The sequence below is a fragment of the Cyanistes caeruleus genome, chromosome 2 (assembly GCF_971803275.1).
Source record: "Cyanistes caeruleus chromosome 2, bCyaCae1.hap1.1, whole genome shotgun sequence".
Lineage (NCBI taxonomy): Eukaryota > Metazoa > Chordata > Aves > Passeriformes > Paridae > Cyanistes > Cyanistes caeruleus.
In genome coordinates, this window is record NC_141702.1 from 96,096,722 (window position 1) to 96,116,945 (window position 20,224).

Below are 20,224 nucleotides of genomic sequence, written 5' to 3' on the forward strand. Positions count from 1 at the left end.
AAGAAACATCACCTCCACGTGACTTGTCTCCAGGAAGTTCAGTGTATAATTTGAAAATAAATAACCCAAACTAGAAAGAATATAAGGCTTTACTTTTTAGACTGCAAAAACAAAGTACTTTTCTCTTTTGAATGGTTTTTAATAATGAATCATGGAATTCTATCAGTCTCTTCTATGCCCACATTAAAATGCTAATGACCTCATTTCTGTGCAGGCTCTTGTTGCTCAACAGTGATACAGACCTGCCCATGTGGAACATAAGCAGTCAATGCAATGGGACTTTGAGCCCACCACCCTCAACCCCTTCTCATCCCCATCTCCCCTCAGCAATGCCTTGCCTCAAATTCCTCTGTCTCCAGCTTCTCTGAAAATAACCTGCAGAATTATGTTGAACAAATGGTATTTTAAAGGAACACTTATGGATGAGGATGAAAAATGTTAAGTGTGCTGAATCACCTTGCTAGCAACTCACATTTTTATGTTATATTTTACAATTGAACTACCATTTTATATATATATATATATATGTATGGGTGTGTGTATATATATATCTATATCTATGAAGATATATTTATTACCCCTTACATACAGCACCTTGTACTTCATGCACCAAAGTTTTACTCAGTTTAATTATTTGCCAAGAGGTTCCTGTGGCATTATACATCCAGCTACACGAACTGTGCCCAGAACATCCATCTCCCATCTTTCCTCATGGAACAGACCAGAATACAAATAGAAAGAGTAATTGTTTGCAGAGACCTTCTTGATTTTAAAATAACACCAAAATGGTTATTATAAAAACTTGTCATTCTGTCAGGGAGTGCTGACTCTAAGCTTTAGAGGCATTAGAAGCCAATTGCTAATGGCTGATACCCAGCTAATATCTTATTCATTGCCACTGCACATCCTGGGAAAGGGGGGAGAAGCCACACAATTACTGTCCTGAATTTCTCTTCATTGTCACACCTGTCAGGAGAACCACACCACCAAAGAAAAATGGTGGGAATAGGGGGAAGAAAAGTCTGACCACAGTACACAACAGCAGAGGAAAATCCTCCTGCAGCAGAGAAGTAGGAAAGCTTCTAGATATCCCATAATGTCTTTCTTTGAAGGCTTTCTTGAAACTTTAAGCCTCAGTAATTCCAGAGCATTCACTTCTAAAAATTAATTGTGTTGTAGCATTAAGCCAGTTTTCCAACTTTATTTTAATATTTTACTGGGTTTTTTAGTGTAAGAGGTTAACCAGGAGTTTACCTTTCCAGTCTGCTTCTATTCCATACAGCTCGAGCATGCTCTCTCTCCACTACAGCCTGCCCTCATTTAACTCAAATTACCACAGAGGCATTCATTGCTCCACTGCCATCATGGCTACAAAAGTATTTTATTGACTAGCCTCATCTTTTACTGCTGGTCTGTTAAAAATTCATTTTATTTCATTAAGAGACAAGATCAGTCCCTGCAGCATGTCTTTTAAGTGAGTGGATTTCTATTTGATGCTACACTTCTTTGCACAGCACTTTAACCATCTAACGGCTGGAGTCACACAGAGGTAACATTTTGTATGCATATATGACCTTTCACATGCATGGGCTTGTGTCTCAACAAAGACAGTACTAGATCTACAGTAGACACCAAAAAAATAAGAAAAAAACCAACAAAACCTATATTTGCAAACAGGTAAATTACAGAAGTCTTTCTACTTTTGATTCTCTATATTAAAGATACCTGTTTCTGTAATCTAGAAACCTGCAATACTTAATATAAGTGATTTAGAATATTTACCAAATTGATAAAAGTCTACTGTTTATATAACTCCTCCTCTCTTTCTTTCCCATCAGAGGAAAAGCTTTTCTGTCTAGTTGTAAATGCTCTGCTGGGTTGAACCAAGCATCTAGTTCATTGTATTATGCCCAGCACTCCTCAGTCATGGATGATAAGGAAATAATTTAAGTGAATATCGATTTGCAGTAATACACCCCTTAATATTCTCCAACCACCAGTGCACTTTTCACCTGTTCCTCAATATTAATAATCAAATGCCCTGGAGAAAAAGTTAATGTCATTTAAACCACATTACAACGTGACTTGGGAGTTAGGTCTTTAAAGGATGTACCTGAAAACCCATAGCTTCTCTGGATTTAAAAATAATATTTTCCTCCTTACAGTGTTCTGGATCTTTATTCCTTAATGTTTTTTAAGAATTTCAGATAATGTGGACAGATAGAGCTATATCAAATAAATAATCAATATAACAGCATAAAATCTTACTGTTCCAAACTAGCCAGAGAAAAGAAAGGGGGAGCTAGCTGCCTACAAAAACAAATGAAAGAGAATGTATGCTGCATTTAGCAGATTATAAAAACAGTTACAGACCAAAATAAAATTATACTCGCTACTTTCAGAAACTCTAATGTCTTTACATTTTGAGTGTTACTTATTTATTGAGTATTAGTGGCATACCCTGCCACAGGATCTGTTGGAGTCTCCTGAATGCATGACTAAACTGAACTCAGACAAAAATTACAAAGAATTGCCCAGTTTTTAAAAAATTATATAAATAAAGAGTTGTCTACTATTTTTCCATATATGAAACCTTCTTCCTTTTATGTAACTCTGATTCTCTGATTCAAGCTGTATTCCTCCAACAAGCAGCATTCTTGACTTAATTGGTATCATCAAGGTGAATTATTAGTTAGCAGCATCAGAAGGTCTCAATGTTAAGATGACACATCTGATTTTGACCTTTCTCTCCAATTAAAAATATTCAGAAAAGATTTTTTTTTACTTCCTACAGAATTAGGCAAAATTTATCTCCTAGGAAGGTTGAGTGGAAGTTTAAGCAACCTCAGCAATGCACAAATAACAGTAAACAAAAAAGTAAGTCAGCTTCATTACAACTTAATTCTGATGAAATTAAGTTGTGCCTTCAGAATCCCTTCTCCTCTTACGTGTACTTTATATTTAAACTGGTCACACATAAAGAGTTGTTCCATTGAGCTGACAACAATGCCAGCAAAACTTATTATGTAATTAAATCAGCAACAAAAAGTTATTTAGAGGTCTTGAAGTAAAAGGAGACAATAAAACTAACTTTTAAATATATGCTCATGGTATTGCCAGCTTCTATCATATAAACCACTTAGGATTCAATTTCTTCTCCTGTCCTAGTAACCAGAGCCACAACTCACACTTTTCTTTAAAGCATTAATCATGTGACAGCTCTTTTCACATGCTACACCTTCCTTTACTCTTATTTGTTAGAAGCTTTTGTCTGCTTGTAAATTTTTTTTTGTATGTTCCAGGTGACTTCAGCAGTGAGTTGACAATTCCTGAACATTTATACTCATCAGCTAACAGAGGCCTGACAAGCTATTTTTCCACGCCTACAGTTTACTTCCATACCTCAGGGAAGCCCTTCTGTTACAATACAAAAATGAGACTCACCCTTTTTCCAGAAAAAAAACCAAAATTTTAGAACTAAAGTGCCTTAATGATTTTGTAGGAAAGGACTTCTTCAATAGCCCCAGCAGAAACCCAGGACCATGCACTTGCAAAAACAAAACTCTAACCAAAACCTCAAAGCACAGAGACACTAATGAGGATTAAAAGGAAATGGTAAGAAATACTAGTTATCATGGTAGATACTTCTATCTCATTGCAATAATGTATGAGATACTTCTATGTCACTACAGGGAACAAGGAAGATTTGTTACACCCCCCCACACACTCCTTGTTTTATGGAACTATTTTTCCTGGGATGGGTGGGAGGCTTTTTGGGTGGAACAAAGAAAAGGAGAATTAAATTCCAAAAAATAAATGACAGCTTTGTGAGACGCTCAGAGGTCAGACTGTCTTGCACAATTCAATATGGAGCTCATGAAAATCAACACTCTACATGAGATGTCAGTTATTGTGCCAGTCCTGAAGGAGAGATTTCACAGAGAGTAAGCTGAGGTAAGACCTAAGAGATCCTGAGAACTAAAGACAAAAAACGTGCCCTGTTTCAGTGAGATCCAATAGAGGAATGAAAAACATGTGGGAACTCACTTCAGACACAAATGTGACAACAATCAATATTTAGATGAAAGACAAGGCTGCCCTTACTGATCTGTTACAATGAAGGCAAAAGATGATGATACACAGCTCAAGAATTTAAGTAGCATGAAAGGAAGTTGTACCAAGGTTATTATACCAGACAATGTTATGAAAAGATTTCAAATATAGTCTGGTTAAACAAGCTAGAGCAAAACATCAAACTGCCCAGAAGATACACTGAAATGGCTTTTTGTTTGCACTGTCTAGGTAATTGTTCTTTAATGAGCTTTGTCTTAAAAGTAATCAAAAATATAGATTAAAATCTTTATGAAAATTTTAAAAAGTTAATGCAAACACTTATATTTTAAAACTATCAAAATTAATCAAAATCAACAGCAACCGCCTCATCTTTAACAGTGCCTGTTCATTTCAGCCCTAACTTTTAAACCAGTGGAAACCTCTACAATTCCTGTTCTGCTGTTATTGAAGGTTATTTCTTCATGTTTTCACCAGATGAGTAAGACAGCCCATGAGATACAGATTTTTTTTAAATTAAGGATTTCTTGGAACAGGAAGTATGCAAAAAAAAACAAAAAACAAACCCAGAAATAAATTAAAACAAAACAAAATAACCTGCTGCCTGTTAACCAGTATGAATGATAGGGGTGGAAAAGGCAACTTCATGGGTTCAGTACCACACCAACAAAATCTCCTGTCGGTATGCTGATGCAGCCTAAGTGACAATAATCTGAATGACTCTCAGAATTCATTGTTCTGGGTTCCCACCAAGTCAATGAAACTTTATGTGCATTGCTAACTCAGATACAAGCTGAAGAAAGAAAAACACATATGCAGGCATGACCCCAGAGATTTGGAAATAACAATTATTGATTGCCCTCCTGAAAAGAACATATGCTGTTAATTCAATGAGTATCAGAGATTAAACTCAAATGAAGGTGCATAATGAAGAGAGGTAGAAAGGAGCAGGTGCAGGAGTAGAACTCCAGAACAATCTTTCACACATCCAGCATAAAGGGAAAGAAGGGGGGGAAGAGGTACAGATATTGAGTAAAGGAGGAGAGAGCTGCCTGAAATAACAGCACATTCTTTCCTGAACTGTCTTAAATGAGAAAGTGCTTCGAAGATTTCCAATCAAACATCCACTATCAGCCAAGTCTTGATCCCTTCCTTACAAGCAGCCTACACTGCAATGATGATCACCAAACCACAGAATGGGAACTCTGGAGTCCAAAGAGTTTCTACTAATTATATGAAATTGAATCCCCTGTCACGGCAAGCCAGTGTTAAGAGTACCTGTGTATTTTACTTTGAAGCACAGTTTAAGGGGCACAGAGTGATGCTGACAGACACATACCAATGTCTTTATAGCAAATTTCAAGTTCTCAAGACTGCAAAGAGATTAACTGGGGAACAAGCTATTGCATAACACTAAAGACAAAAAAATAAGAACATCATCATAGTGTAATAAAACATCATCAAATCTGTAATAGATACCTAACTACAATTTGACTTTTAAAATATTCAATCAATATCTAGAACTGACAAAAAAAACTGCATTGTATTGATTCATAATTAATTGGCTCAAATTTGTCTCTGTTCATTTACAGAGCCACCTCAAACATGAGGAAGAAAACACAAACAACAAACAAAAAATATTTGATAGGTGACTGCCACTGAGACCTGTGCCTCTGACAAAATAATACCAATCTTCTAAAGAGTACAAGATTGTGTATCTGTGGCTAAAGGATAAATCAATAAACTTGGTATTATCTGATTAACATACACTTGATCAAATAAAATTAAAAACTGAATGCACAGCAAACTGATTTATGCACATCTAAATGAACTAGTAAATGCCTGGCATCTAAACATGAGCATTGATTATATGGATGGCCCAGGATTTTGATACTGCACATGGCTTTTAGTCAAAAGATTCAGAGGTTTAATTTTCATTAGAGCTGGAGTGCTAATTTCGTGCACGCCAACTTGGTAAGATTTACAGTGTCCTGAAGCAATCGTGCCAAACTGACATGGATTTAAAAGTAATTAGAATGTAAATATTTTGGCAATGTGGCCACAGTAATAGTATATATTTTGATATCTCAAAACAAGCATAACTGTAGATGTACTTTCTGTAAACTGGAAACTGCATTGTTGAAAACTCAATCATTGATATTTTTTCTCTAGGGATTAATTCATGCTAAAATGTAAAAGAATTGTCACCTTTTAGCACAGCAGCAGTGATGCACATGAACTGAACAAAACCACAGGAGGCTGGTTAGGAAAGATTTTCCATACAATCATGAAATTATTTAGATCAAGCTGCCCAGCTCAAAAGCAACGCACATCACCCCATGCAACTGGAAGTAAAAGTTTTGCACCTTATGAAGAGCTCCTACTGCAGTACAAGGAAATATATACTGATTTTCATATATTTAAGTGACAGTTTTCCACTGATAAATAACTTTTTCTTACACTGTTAGTAGTACTGGTTATTGACCACATATAAAAGTAAGATTCTGTCCTGAATTCTCATTTTAATTCAAGTAAGAATAATTTGAATTCTACTGGAAAAGAAAAAAGAGAAGAAAATAGTCAGACATGCTTCAAAAGTCCCTTTGCTCCAAATAAACTCAGTCCAGAAGGGCAGAATACCTTGCTTAACAGTCCAAATGATTAAGCAAGCACATGCCTATGCAAAACAAATTCACTCCTTATCCAGTCTGATTTATGCCAGAAAATAATCAGGCTTATAAGGTCCCTAGTAGGCTTTTAAAAAGGAGCTAAAATTTGTATATATACTCACACAACCTGTATGCAGAAACTTCTAGTTTGCCAAGAATGCCAAAACTAGAAATTCTGAGATAATACCACTAAATTCTGAAGAGCCCTGTCTCAAAAGGTAACACTATAAGATGACCTGCTGTATCTGTCTTGAGCTTCAGACCATTTGTCGTGTTTTGAGTGAAGGAATCCCACATTCAGAAAAAAAATAATTTCTCTACACCTTAGTTTCATCACACAACTTTCTTTTTTGCTGTTCCTTCTTCATGATCTCATCAGGACTCACTAATATTGATACTTCAAACAGCTGAGTCATTTATAACACATCTAAAGAGCACCACACAGTTACACTTTGTAAGCATGACATGTTCTTATAAACTGCACTTTCTTAAGCTACTTTTTCTGCTGTGTCTACAAAGTGGTACCAATCAAAGTTTCTTTAGTCTACCCAAGAGCAAGGGTACCATTTAACAACCAAAAAGACAACCATCAAAATAACAAAAAAAAATCATCAAACAAATAATTAAAGTGAACAAAACACCAAACTGAAAAAAAAAATAATGCTGTGTTCTGAATTCCATTAATGATCAGAATAATGTCAAAAGAGGGAAAACAAGATCCTTGTAGACTGGTGCTTTAGAAGTTTAAGTAACTTTTTTGTACGTTTACATGTAAAAATATGCAGAAATTTATTAATTTCTTAATAAAAATTGAAGAACTCTTTTCACAATCTGACTATTTGGATGCTCTTTAATGTCACATATGCACAGGCATTCTGCAAAAATACATTCTTCCCAATCATATTAATCAGCTTTTAATAAAACTACCTTATGCAATTACAATTTTTAAAAGGCTCATGAAGTCCTTTCTGTGTATTTCACATTAACGAAAGAGAGTGGCTCAGCGAGTCCGGCTGGCAGGACAACTGTGACAAGGACATGTGGGATTACAGAGCTTGGCAAAACTGCATCTGCAACATGCAGGGATTAGAAAGGAAGGAGATAATCCACTGGAGGGTAGTTACTGACTGCACACATTTGAGCAGATAGGGGACGCAATAATTTCACTTGTAACTTGACCAGTAGACAGGAAGGTATACAGCCTTGTCTTTGATCCCCAGACTGACACATGAGCTTGTTCTGTGCCACACACCCTGACTCCAGAACAAGACAGGCAATTCCACCTCCTAAAACACATGCCACTGCAAGAACTCTGTCCACAGTGCATTGCTGCCACATTTAGTTACTACATTACACACTTATCTAAATCTGGCTCTTTGGTGCTTTTTTGTGCCAAAACTTATGCTGCTCCCTAAAGCTACTGAAATGGCATAGTGACATCTAATTTAAAGGGGAGACAAGATGAAGTCTAAAAAATCCCAGCATTTCTAACAATACAAATTACATTTCAAAACAGTTTCATATAATGTATATATAACAAAATAAAAATATCAGAATGAGGGATGAAACTGTATTTCACCAATACAAGAGCAAACAAATTACATCAGAATTATTTAAAACCCAGAGCTGCAGACCATAAAGCTCCAGAATTAGACAGGCACATCAAATAAATCTAACACAGCAAAATAACTGCAAGGTAACTCAGCTATGAAGTAACAGCAACAGGTGCATAAATGAGACACACCGTATTTGGAATTGTGAACTAGGACAAATGCAACCTTATCGATAGGGTTTTTTTTGGAGGGGAAGAGATTCAATGTCCACTGCCATTCAGTTTGAAAAATGTAAAAAGAGTAAAGTTAAGAAAAGAAGAAAAACAAAACAAAAACAGTAAAACCTTATCAGTAAAAACTAAATAAAAACATAGCAGGTAAAATTCTTTTACTCCTTGAATTACAACAAGAAAGGAAATTAGTCTCAGATACTTTTCTTGGCTGAAGATGTTGGGAAAAGTTCAAGATCTGCAGCTGTCAAAAACCTCCTCCACTCTCTTAAAATGAACTTGTACTTTTTTCTCTTCCTTCCAGAGGGGCTGAGTTTTTGTGTTCTTACTCTTGATAGAGCTGATTTCCAACCTCCAATCTATACCATTCTACCATTTACTCCTGTAAATACAGTTTTGCCTAAGGGCTAGAACTGCAGGTACTTAGAGCTAACACCTACATCATGGAGCTACCCTGGCTTATAGGGAATATACCCACAAATATTCCCTAGCTTTCTATATGAAGGCAACTGGCTTGGTAGACCAGTGGCAGCAGAGAATGTCACTGAACTCAACTTCAGCAAGGCCTGCTGTGTTCCAGCGTCCTTGGAGCAGACTGGAAACATATGGACAAGTAGACAATAAGCTTGGAAAAAAACACCAGACGGGAAAGGCTGTGGTGAGTGATACAGAGTCCAGCTGGCAGCTGGTTACTGGGGGTATCCCCCAATTGCTGACCCTGGGAGAAACAGTTCAACACCTTTATTAACCCGAATACACTTTCAACAAGTCTGCAGATGACATTAAATTGGATTTGTTCACTCTTAAGGTATGACAACTAAAGGGAGAAATTCTACTGCTTTATTCAATTAGCTAATAAAAAGACAGATAACTAAGATGGCACCAGGCTCCTTTCAGAGAAGCACAGTGATAGGCCACAAGGTAGTAGACAAAGTTTCAGTAAGTAAAATCCCAAATAGATGACAGGAGGGAAAAAAAAAATCACCACAACAGCCATCAAACATCAAAACAGATACTCGGAGAAGCTGTGTATCCTTGAGTATTCTGGAGTACTGATGGAAGAAAGCTATAGGAGTGCCACCTTCTCAATATTTCTATCCTCTGTAGAGGACAAGCTAATTAATACAAGTTAAGAAAACTACTGAGAATCACAGAATATAAACACTAGTAAGTTAAAGAGCTAAGTAAGGAATACTTTACAGTCTATTTGCCTTCTTGTTTCCTTTTAAATCAGAGCTTTAAAACATTGTTGAAACATCAAGCTTGTTCCAGAATTTGTCTGGTAAAGGTCTTGGTAACACGTGACAGCACAGTCCTACAACATTCATCTGCTCTAAAAAGCAGATGCAAGCAATGACTGCTTTTGGTTGCTGTGCTGTGTGGCATGTACTATGAATTCATGTGTTTTTCTGCCTTCTTTGTGAACTATGTACTGGAGAACCTCTATTGTATTTGCTCCCTGAGTTGTGAGGTGAGAAGACATTTACAATACTTCTGCTATGTAATCTTCCCTCTGCAAGGAGAATACCTTATTTCAATATCTAAATGTCAAAGTAAGTAAAAGAAACAGCACAGGATTATTATCCCCATGCTATAGTTGGAGCAGCAGAAAATTGACAGTTAAATGGCTTTCTCAAAGTCAGAACAAGTAGATGAATAAAACACAAGAAATTAATACAAAAATTTCCAACTTCCAGTTTTTGTTTTGTCAGCAAGAGAGATAAGCAACACCTCATCCCTGTGGTGCCCAGTGACAGGACCTAAGGGAATGGCCTGAAGCTGTGTCAGGGCAGGTTCAGGCTGGATATTAGAAAAAGATTTTTTACCCAGAGGGTAGCTGGGCACTGGAACAGGCTTCCCCAGGGAAGCGTTCACAGCACCAACCTGACAGAGCTCAAGTGTTTGTAAAATGCTCAGGCACATGGTGTGATTCTTGGAGATAGTGCTGTGCAGGGCCAGGAGCTGGACTCTGATGCTTGTGGGTCCCTTCCAACACAGAATATTTTATGATTATGTGATTTGCCAATAACAGAGAAAATAAATATGCACATACAACGTGCTCGTCCTGCTGAACAATATATATCTTTTTTTCAGTAGCTTCTAGACATTTATGGTCTCATATAGCTTGGGGAAGCAGGATGTAATGAAAAAATAAGAATTCTTTAAGAATGCATTGTTTCACACTAAATTTGACTCCTTGCTGTCACTGTGCTATTTCTTTTCCTTTTCTAGATTCATCATCCCCTCATCCCAATACAATAAAAAGTTTTCCTGACTCCTAAATAGAAAATGACATGAGCACCGACATCACTTAAAGAAGTCAACAAACACTTTTTGAGCTTTAGAAAGCCTCTTCCTACATTTTAAAACAATACCTGAAATGCTTCTGCAACATTTAGCCAAACTCAGACATGACTTCTTTGCATTTACTGAAGCAGGGGTAATTTTAATTTTACATGCCTGCAGCCCTAGACTGAAGATCTGGCCAATGAGTCACCGCCTCCTTTCCAAACCCAACTGCGGTTTTCCAGGCCAGACAAAATGGTCGAGGTTCCTTTGGCCAGCAAAATAACTAAAAAATATTAGCTCTTCCAAAGTAGTAACAGACTGACTTTGCACCAAATTATCAACTGATGCTGTCAACTGGCAAGCTACATTCTGAGACTCTTGTCCCTTCTAGGGCTCAAACATCAAGGAACAGAAGGAAAAGACAAAGGCGCTTCCAAAGCAGTTCATGGGACAACCTGGCCCAACTCAGCTAAGATCAGTGACACCCTTTTGCAAGGCTGAAGCAGTCCAGCAGATGGGCTACCAGCAGGCAATCCACCCAGTGGAACACACAGATAAATTGTATTTACTGTTTCTTACCTGATGTGCGTTGCTGGTAGGGACTCATACTGGCGAGAAAGGAAAAGCTCTCTGTGCTTCAATTGATGTTTCTGTTTATCAGTCAAATCAACCTCAATTGTAGTTTCAGACTCTTCTTCAACTTCTTCTGCAGAGAAGCAGAGCGTAGGTCGAAATTAACTCTGTTGCATAACATCATTGCAACCATTTCATTTGACATCCCCCCCACCCCTTAGCAACCTCCTTTAGTATTTCAAAGAAAAGATGACTTTAACAAGACTACAGTTTATGTAACTTGACAGAATGTTAAGTATTTTGAATTATACACTTCTTCAACCCTTTAAAAAATCATGCTCCTCTCCTCTGTACTACGCATTGATGTCTTTCACACAGTTTAAGAACAATCCTGTCAACATTACTCATTCTTTTTTCATCTTCTTTCCTCTGTGTTTTTTTCTCTTGCTTGCTGACCCGTTTTGGGTTTGACTTTATCTTGCCAATATTACTACTACTAAAACTTCTAGAGAAGTCCTGGAGAAAAGCAGACTCGTTTTCTGTGAACTGAAATTTACTAAACAAAATTGCAGTCTAAGACTGCAAAATCAGTCTAAGAAAACTGAAAAAGCCTAGTGTCTTCCATTACGTTAACCTTCGTAGATACTGACAACAAATGCCGTGTATTTTCATATTTAAATAAGATCAAAAGTTGTTTCTATTTTAAGCAGGACAGGAAGAAATAAAAGCAGACACTAGAAAGAGTCACATATTGAATTGAAGGGCAATGTTTCCAGTCACACAATGGCAGGCTCTCCAAAAGAGCTATCCTGGGATCTTCATGGCTGAAATCTGCCTTCCTAGTGGATTTCTGGGACATGTGGAACTTGAATCTTTACTTTCTCTAGCTTGCCAAAAAGGGCAAAAAGTTTTCCTGAATAATGGATGCAAAAATACAGACCCTTTAACAACTTCTCTAAGATTTGGTAACTTTCTACCTGGTAAATTATCCATCATTGCAAAACCAAGTGTAGTTTACAAAATATTTCTCAGAAACTCAACAACAGAACCTCATCATGAGATAGTATTTCATGTAACTACCTACAACAGAGGACCTCGCCTGCTCTACTAATAATAACCATTTTTACAACCAACCTACAAACACTATTTCAAATTGAAGCCTGCCTGCATCCTCATAGCAACCACAGTTCTCTCCAAACGCAACACTACTACTTTTTTTAATCATGCCTGTGTGTAGTTCATTCCACTTCTAAAAGTTCTTTTCACAAAAGTGATATAACAACATACCCTGATATAACCAACTTCTTCAAACCAAATTCAACTTTAAGTCTATCTTGCTGTAGACACCCCCATCCCCTTCCCTGTTTTGGCATGTTTTGTGGAGAAAGAGAGCAAGAAAACAAAACATGGAAACAAGAATTTCACCCATCTCACCTGACAACCCAGAGCCTCACCTGACATGCACAGGTTCAAGTCATAACTCAATTCAGAATTATTTTGGCACCTATAATACTGACAGGGAACAAATCTTGAAAAGAAATCTATGCCAAGGCGAGATTTTTTTTTTAATTAGGCAAGTAATTAATTAAAAAATTAGAAATTCCTGTTAAAAGGTTTATGTATGTGCTGGTTTTGACAGGGATAGAGTTAATTTTCTTCACAGTGGCTAGTTTAGGGCTGTGTTTTGGATTTATGCAGGGAACAGTGCTGATAACACAGGGATGTTTTTGTTATTGCTGAGCAGAGCTTACCCAGAGCCAAGGCCTTTTCTGTTCCCCATAACACCCCATCACTGAGGAGGCTGGGGGGGCAGAAGGAGCTGGGAGGGGACACAACCAGGACAGCTGACCCCAACTGACCAAAGGGACACCACATGGCATCATGATCAGCATATAGAGCTGGGGGACAGAAGAGGGGAGTGAGGGCATTTAGAGTGATGATGTTTTGTCTTCCCAAAGCACCACTGTGTGTAGCAGACCCTGTCTGTCCTGGGGATGGATGAACCAGCCTGCCCACAGGAAGCAGTGAATTAATTCCTTGTTTTGCTTTGTTAATTCCAATTCTCCCCCCCATCCCACCTGGGGTAGTGAGCCAACAGCTGTGTGGCTGTTCTGTTGCTGGCTGGGGTTATACCACACCAGTGTTTCCAGCAATTAATTTCTACAACTGTTTATTACAGTAAGTGACCATTACAAGCTACATTTTGATTGTCAGGTTCAAGCATTAATATTTGTTCTAGATGCCTTGGGTTTGGGGCTAACTTGGGCAACCAAACACAAGTTTGGTCAACATATCAAAAACATATCTGACTGCAGATAAGGCATGAAACACAGGACAATATGGGCCACTTTGAAGTTGTTACAGGAAGCCAGAGATTATATTAGTTGAAAATGACTGTAGACACCTATGCTCATCTCATTATCTTCCTCAAGTAAGAATTTAAATTTAAAAATTAAGAAGAAAACCCGCCACCTTTAAGCAAACTTATTTCACTAATCTTACATAAGACATTGTTGATCCAAGAGCCTGAAGTTGAAACCAAATGTCTCCTAGATCCATCTCTCAAAATACTCTGAACCTAAACATGAAAAAATGTAACTTTTTCTGTTGTATTTTTAGAAATAAAACAGATGTTTTACACAGCATAATCTGACAAGCTCAGTAAGAAGTAGAACAAACCATGGCCAGACACAGAACAGTTCCATTCACTCAACAGAATTTACCATCAGGAAAATTTTAATTTTCTGCTTCAGCATTAAAATATAAAACCAATGTTAACCATAGGATTTAGTAAAATAAGTGATAGTTTGTCCCAGCAATAACACAAACCTGTACCAGGAAAGGAAACTGGACAGCATAAAGAAGGGAGGAAGCTAAATTTGCTTGATGGCAACACAAAGAATTCTGTATCTGAAGAAACCTCCAGAGAGCTGCTTCTGAAGCAGGTTTTTGCAATGATCAGGCCTTAATACCCATTAGAAGGAAAGTGGCAACAACCTTGCAGAACTTTTAAGAGATCTCTTCACGTCTTTGACTTGATTGAATTTCACATGTGAATTTCATTTGCCATACAAGGATTCTATTCTATTATTTCTATGGAAAGGAGTGAAATAGAAGGTGCCTACAGGAAATCATCAAGTAGCACCAAGCTAAGCACTCAGGAAAAGAAGAAAAGCAATAACTCAGAGTGAGCAAATACTTTTATGCAAGATTATGGTGATGATATACACAGACCTCATTGTTCCATGATTAGAGAGACAAAAAAAAATCAATTTAAAATTGCTCAGCTAAATATAATTTTGAAACTTTTAGGTATGACTCCAAAAAATGAATACTTCATACATACAATCATGGTTTGAAAATTACACACTCCCCGTTAGGCTTTGGGCAAAATGTAAGACAATGCTGTTTTGTAGTACCTTTCCTGGTTTACAAAAAATATTTCCTTATTTGAAAGAAAAATCCTAGTGAGAAAAAGCAGGCATCTCCAGTGAGCTTCTAAAACTTGTGGTCTATTTATTATATGTGGGTTTTCTAATCATCAGTGGTAAATAATTACTGTGATCCTGAAAACTAGAGTGATCTGGTGATTCTTTCAGGGAGAGAGCTGCAACTTTCCCTTTACCATCTGATGTAAATGAGACTTAACTGTGACTCAGTTAAGCAATGGATACTGGAAAGAAACTGTAACCTTCACCCATTTTACATATGCACTACCACTTTTAAACATGATGAACATGTTTTAAAAATAATAAATAAATCTTTTTTTCCTCTTCCATTTAATTTGTGGGATTTGCTGTTAGAAAATGATGGTGTTAGTGAGCCTGAGAAGAAGAGAAAACTGTCCATGCCACCTAAACTTTGTGTACAGTATCCTTGTCTATAGTTGTGTGATGAGTCAAGCTTGCTATGAGGAAGAATCGCTTGTTTCTGCAAATAAAATGAAAATAAACTGAGGGCAAGTCCCTAGAAATGCAATACTCCTATTTAATAAAAAAATATTTAAAAATAACTTTTTAAAAGTCCTGAAAGACATTTAAAGGTTTAAATGCAGCTCCAACAACTGTACAGTTAATCATCAGCTAGCAAAACAAGGTCAATTCCTCACATACTCTACTCTTCCTCAACTAAATCAAAACAACCTCCCATGTGCTCCCCTTCTGTACTGCAACAGAGTTAGAGAGATTAGTTTAAACATTTAAGACTATCTTCAGGGAGGAGGAGTAAATAGAAAGCAGAAAGTTCTCCCTCTACTGCCACCAAAATGCTGACAGCATTCTTTCCAGCTGGAGTTGGAATCTGGAAATTCAACCAAAAAATCATGGCAAGAGAGTAATTCAGGCTGTAAGGGGCCTCAGGAGGTCCCTTGAAGAAACTATACTTCAAAATGGGCTCAGCTGTGAGGTCAGTCCCCGGTACTCAGAAACTGAAAATCTCTGAGGACAAACGACCACATAACCTCTCCATCACCCAGTAATGGAGAAAAGCTTCTACACGTATCTAATCTGAATCACTCCCATTTCAAATTTAGTCACTGTTCAGAGTCCAACTCCATCTTCTGGTCTATAACCCCACAGGCACTGGGAGTCCACCCCTTCTCAAAAGTAAGAAAGGTCAATTCCAGCTGACTCTCCTAGAAGGGCAAGTGGCCATCATGACGGTTTTTGCTGAACTCGTTCCAATTTATCAGCAACGTTCCTTTATCAGGAACCTAAAACTGGATGCAATGTAATTTGATGTAATGCAATGGGTGCTGAATAATCAGGGAGGATAATTTCTTGCCTTCATCTACTGGCTTTGTGCCTGGTGATACAGCCCAGGGTGCTTTGACCAACTCCATTCCGTGTCAGGGAGCCGTTGTCTGCTGGCAGCCTCAGGGTCTTTCCTGCAGAGCTGCTCCCCCAAGCCCCTCTGTTCTCAGCTTATGCTCCTGCCAGGAGCAGTTCCTTCCCAGGTGCAAGACTTGGCATTTGTCCCTGCTGAACATCTTCATCTTCTTGACACAGCACTCCTCCTGCTTTCTAGGAATGCCTGCATACCAGCCCTTCCCTCAAGCCATCGCCTGGTCACCCCCCATTCTTGTGTCACCTGCAAACACAGTAAGAGTGCACCACATTGCCTGCTCCAGTCACTGCTAAAGACAGGTCCCCACAGAGATTCCCACAAGGCTCCACACACTGTGTGGATGCTTAACCACCACCCTCTGATTAAGACCATGTAATTAGCTTTTTATTCACCTAGCTGTCCCTTAATCCAGGTCAATTCCAATTGCTTGGACTGCTGGGCCTACAAAGGAAAAAAAAAATAAAGAAAAAGAGAAAGAGAAAAAAGGAGAAGACTGGGAAGACAAAATGGGAAAAAGCAAGACTCCTTTCAACAGCAGCACAGACCAACACTGGATAAAAACAGCAGAGTACCCAAACCTACAGTGAAGGTTTGGTTAGGAAGGTCAGGAAGAACCTAAACTTCCTACCTTAATTGCTTCTACTGTTGAAACCACACCTCAGCTTAGCTGCATCCACCTTAAGCAAGCTTAGATGGAGAGATTCAAATCACCACCACCATATGTGGAGTAACAGCCATTTCACTGTTTGTTAAAATACTTTTAAAATTGTATTAGATCAGTATGAGATCAGAATTTCAAGTTCAAAGAAAGGCTCACTTTCAGAAAACTTTCCAAACTTTCTTCCTTTCCTGTATACATTTTTCTTCAACACTCAGCCTAAAAAATATGCACATTCCAGGTATCAACAATGTATTTTCAAACCTACAGATAAAAAGCTGAGCAAGTTTACCACACACATCCAAGGAAAGGTGGCTGTGCATAAGTCTCTTTAAGCTTAGATGGTTGTGGCATAAACTTCAAATGCACATTTGGCAGTTAGATGCTATAGCAGTAGCAATTATAAATAGAGATTTTGGGGGAGAGAGAGTAAATCTAATTACTGCCAAATTTCATACAAAAGAAAAACAGTAAGTCTAACAATCTGAACAGCTTTATTCAGACTGTGAATGAAAAGCTGTCTTAGGGTAGCAATTGGCCAATTTGCTCATCTGCATGAGGCTTCTTGCCACATTTCATTGTTCTAACTTAGCTGTGATATTTAACCTCCTAAAGCTGTAGCAGGGCCATTTAATCAACTTTGTGAGCTAGACTATGCATGGTTACACTTTCAATTTGAGTGAGGAAGCGTTTCCCAAAGCTGAATTAATTAGCTTTACTTATACCACGTCTGTTGCAATGTTCAGATGACTTACAATATCTAACATCAATTTGATATTTGCTGTTATTTTCAGATAGGATAAGAAATCCAAAGAACAGTTTGTACGTATTACACGTCAATAGCATATTATAAGTAAATAGCATATTACATTGTTTACATTCATGCTATCTAAAGCATGAATCTGAGCAATTTTGCAGGTAGGAAAAAAATAAGTGATCACTTGTGTTTACAGGGAACAGGTCTACTTTTAATTCCTGCTGGATAGTATGGATATACATGTGGCCTCTAAGCGATTATCCAGTTTTCCTACACAATTATCCAGGTGATCCTCCCACACTGCCTCATCACTATTTGTCTAAAGGAGGTCACAAAACAAAGAAATAACTACTGTGTAGCAATTAAGAACTAATATGCCACACCTACTGGCCAATAATAAAAATTATTTCCAAAATAATGCAAAATGGTTTTTTTGGGTACTTCCAAGCAGCATGTTATGATAATAACAATTTCCAGGACAACAGTCAGTCATAAGCAATTGGGCAACCATATCAAATTTATCACAGACCTGTAGCAAAAAGTATTTTATGGAAACCATCACACCTTCCATCAGCAGTAAAGTTCACCTTCCCAAACTTGATTTGGGGGTTATTTGATAGCTGATTCTGGAGATTTTTGAGAGCTAGGAGCTTGTGGGTGGAAAGCAAGGAAGGATTACCTCCATAAGTACTATGAATCATGATGTGCTACATTAATAAATAGATCCTAATAAATTAAATATAACATGAATAAATGCAAGAGCAAGCACAATAGTTCTTTAACCATTTTTCAGCACTGCAAGCTGGTCTGTAAGAACACTACAGAAGAGTCCCACAGAAACAGAAGAACAATAACATGCAGGCAGTGGTGAAAAAGCTGGTTTATGTATCATAAACTAGATTTCCCCTTTTACCTGATTTCTCTATCACCTATTCAAATGCAAATTCTTCCAAATGAGAAAAATATCCTGTTACAGGGCTCAGGTTGTGTACATGTGTACACACCTGTATGAACTGCAACAAGCTGCTGCAGGATGTGAGAAGCAACAGTCCTGGGTGGTGTTTCTTTAAGCAGCTCATTAGTAACAGCAAGCAGCACCCAAAACTGTGCCATGGACACTGCTATTAGCAACATGAGGAACATCCAGTTACTGGTAACATCCAGCTCATCAGCTGAATCAGAAGTCAATTAGTAGCTTTTCCAAAATGTACATATGTTTAGAGTTGTGTGGGAAAGGAAATTTTAGTTCTACCCTGAAATCCAGGCTGGCAGACCACCATGAGCAAAAGTGTACATGGTTAATCTGACAGTGCCCAAGAAGTAATTTTTAAATCCATCATCTGGCTCAAGAAATACAAAGGCTCCCTGCAACACTGTAACCTTCATGAATAATTATTACACCTGATTTTAAGAAAAGGGAGATCAGTATCTTCCATTTTCCTGAGACAACTCCTATTAATTTTCCCCAGCACTTAGATTTTCATCATTTTTCTGTGAAACTTCTGCTTATATCTTGTTAAAACAAGATTATCTTTCCTTTAGCATAGACAACAGGTCTGTTTGATCTAGTTGGTTAACAAGCTGCCTGGTTGTCTCTCCTTAAGAAAATGCAGTGTAAAATATATAAGAAATAATAAATACAGCGTAAGAACTAAGCACACAAAAAGTGTGCCCTTATCTTTTCTGTAAAAATCCAAAATCCATGTATAAAATTTACACTGGCTTTTTCTTGCGCTGTGTGACAATAACTACAGAGTTTCAGAGATCTAAACTGCTTTTCTAACATTCAGTTCACATCCTCAAAAGCTGATAAACAACTTTTCAAAATTTGTTGGCAGAGATGAAAAGGCACAGATTGTACAAGCACTCTCCTACCCCTACTCAGAACGGCATATGATTCTGCTTATAAAACACAAATTATTTATCTTCTACAGCATCTCCTTACAGAAGGGCTGAATTTTGCTGGATTTTTTGCAGGAAGGAAAGTAGTAGGGAGAAAATAAAAAGAAAGAAAAGGGAAAAAAAAGAAGGCAAATAGAAGGGTTTGTATATCCCGTTATTGGGTAAACTTAATCAAGACACATTAAGGCTCTATGTGTGGGAATAGGAAATGAGAAGAATATTATCCAGGAGAATGCCTGCTCAATGCCAACATGGTAAGAAGGCTTTTCTGTCTATAGACCTGACAAGACAACCAGCAAGAGGAGTTCATTCACACCGATGGTCTGTGGAAAATGATCCTTAAAGGATCATTTTTTTCCATCTTTTTTCCATCAACTATGTTAGAGATTTACCTTCCAGGATATAGTATTTCCTTAATGCTTGTAGAGATAATGAGTTCATAATTTACAGTATCTATACATATGAACTGAGAAAAATGTAAAACTATATAAATACATGTATTATTTTAAATTATTAAAGCCTTTTAATACATTAATTCTGAAGCCAGGAGGAAAAACAAAAACAAAACAGTGTAGGAATAAACATCACCTTGTATTAACTATTCAAATTCTAACACATATGCCATTCCCAAGTAAACCAATGAATGTTTTTCTTCTTTCTTCTACTCTCAGTACTTT

At 37.5% G+C, this 20,224-nt stretch overlaps 1 protein-coding gene across 3 annotated transcripts in view; it reads right to left on the reverse strand.

Moving 5' to 3' along the window:
• MTA3 (metastasis associated 1 family member 3) overlaps positions 1 to 20,224 on the reverse strand; it is a 132,590-nt gene that overhangs the window by 98,003 nt on the left and 14,363 nt on the right. For all 3 annotated transcript variants that reach the window (XM_086878452.1, XM_086878453.1, XM_086878454.1), the window contains exon 4: positions 11,392 to 11,518. In XM_086878452.1, the coding sequence (XP_086734578.1) occupies positions 11,392 to 11,518 (127 nt within the window). The remainder of the gene's footprint in view (positions 1 to 11,391; positions 11,519 to 20,224) is intronic.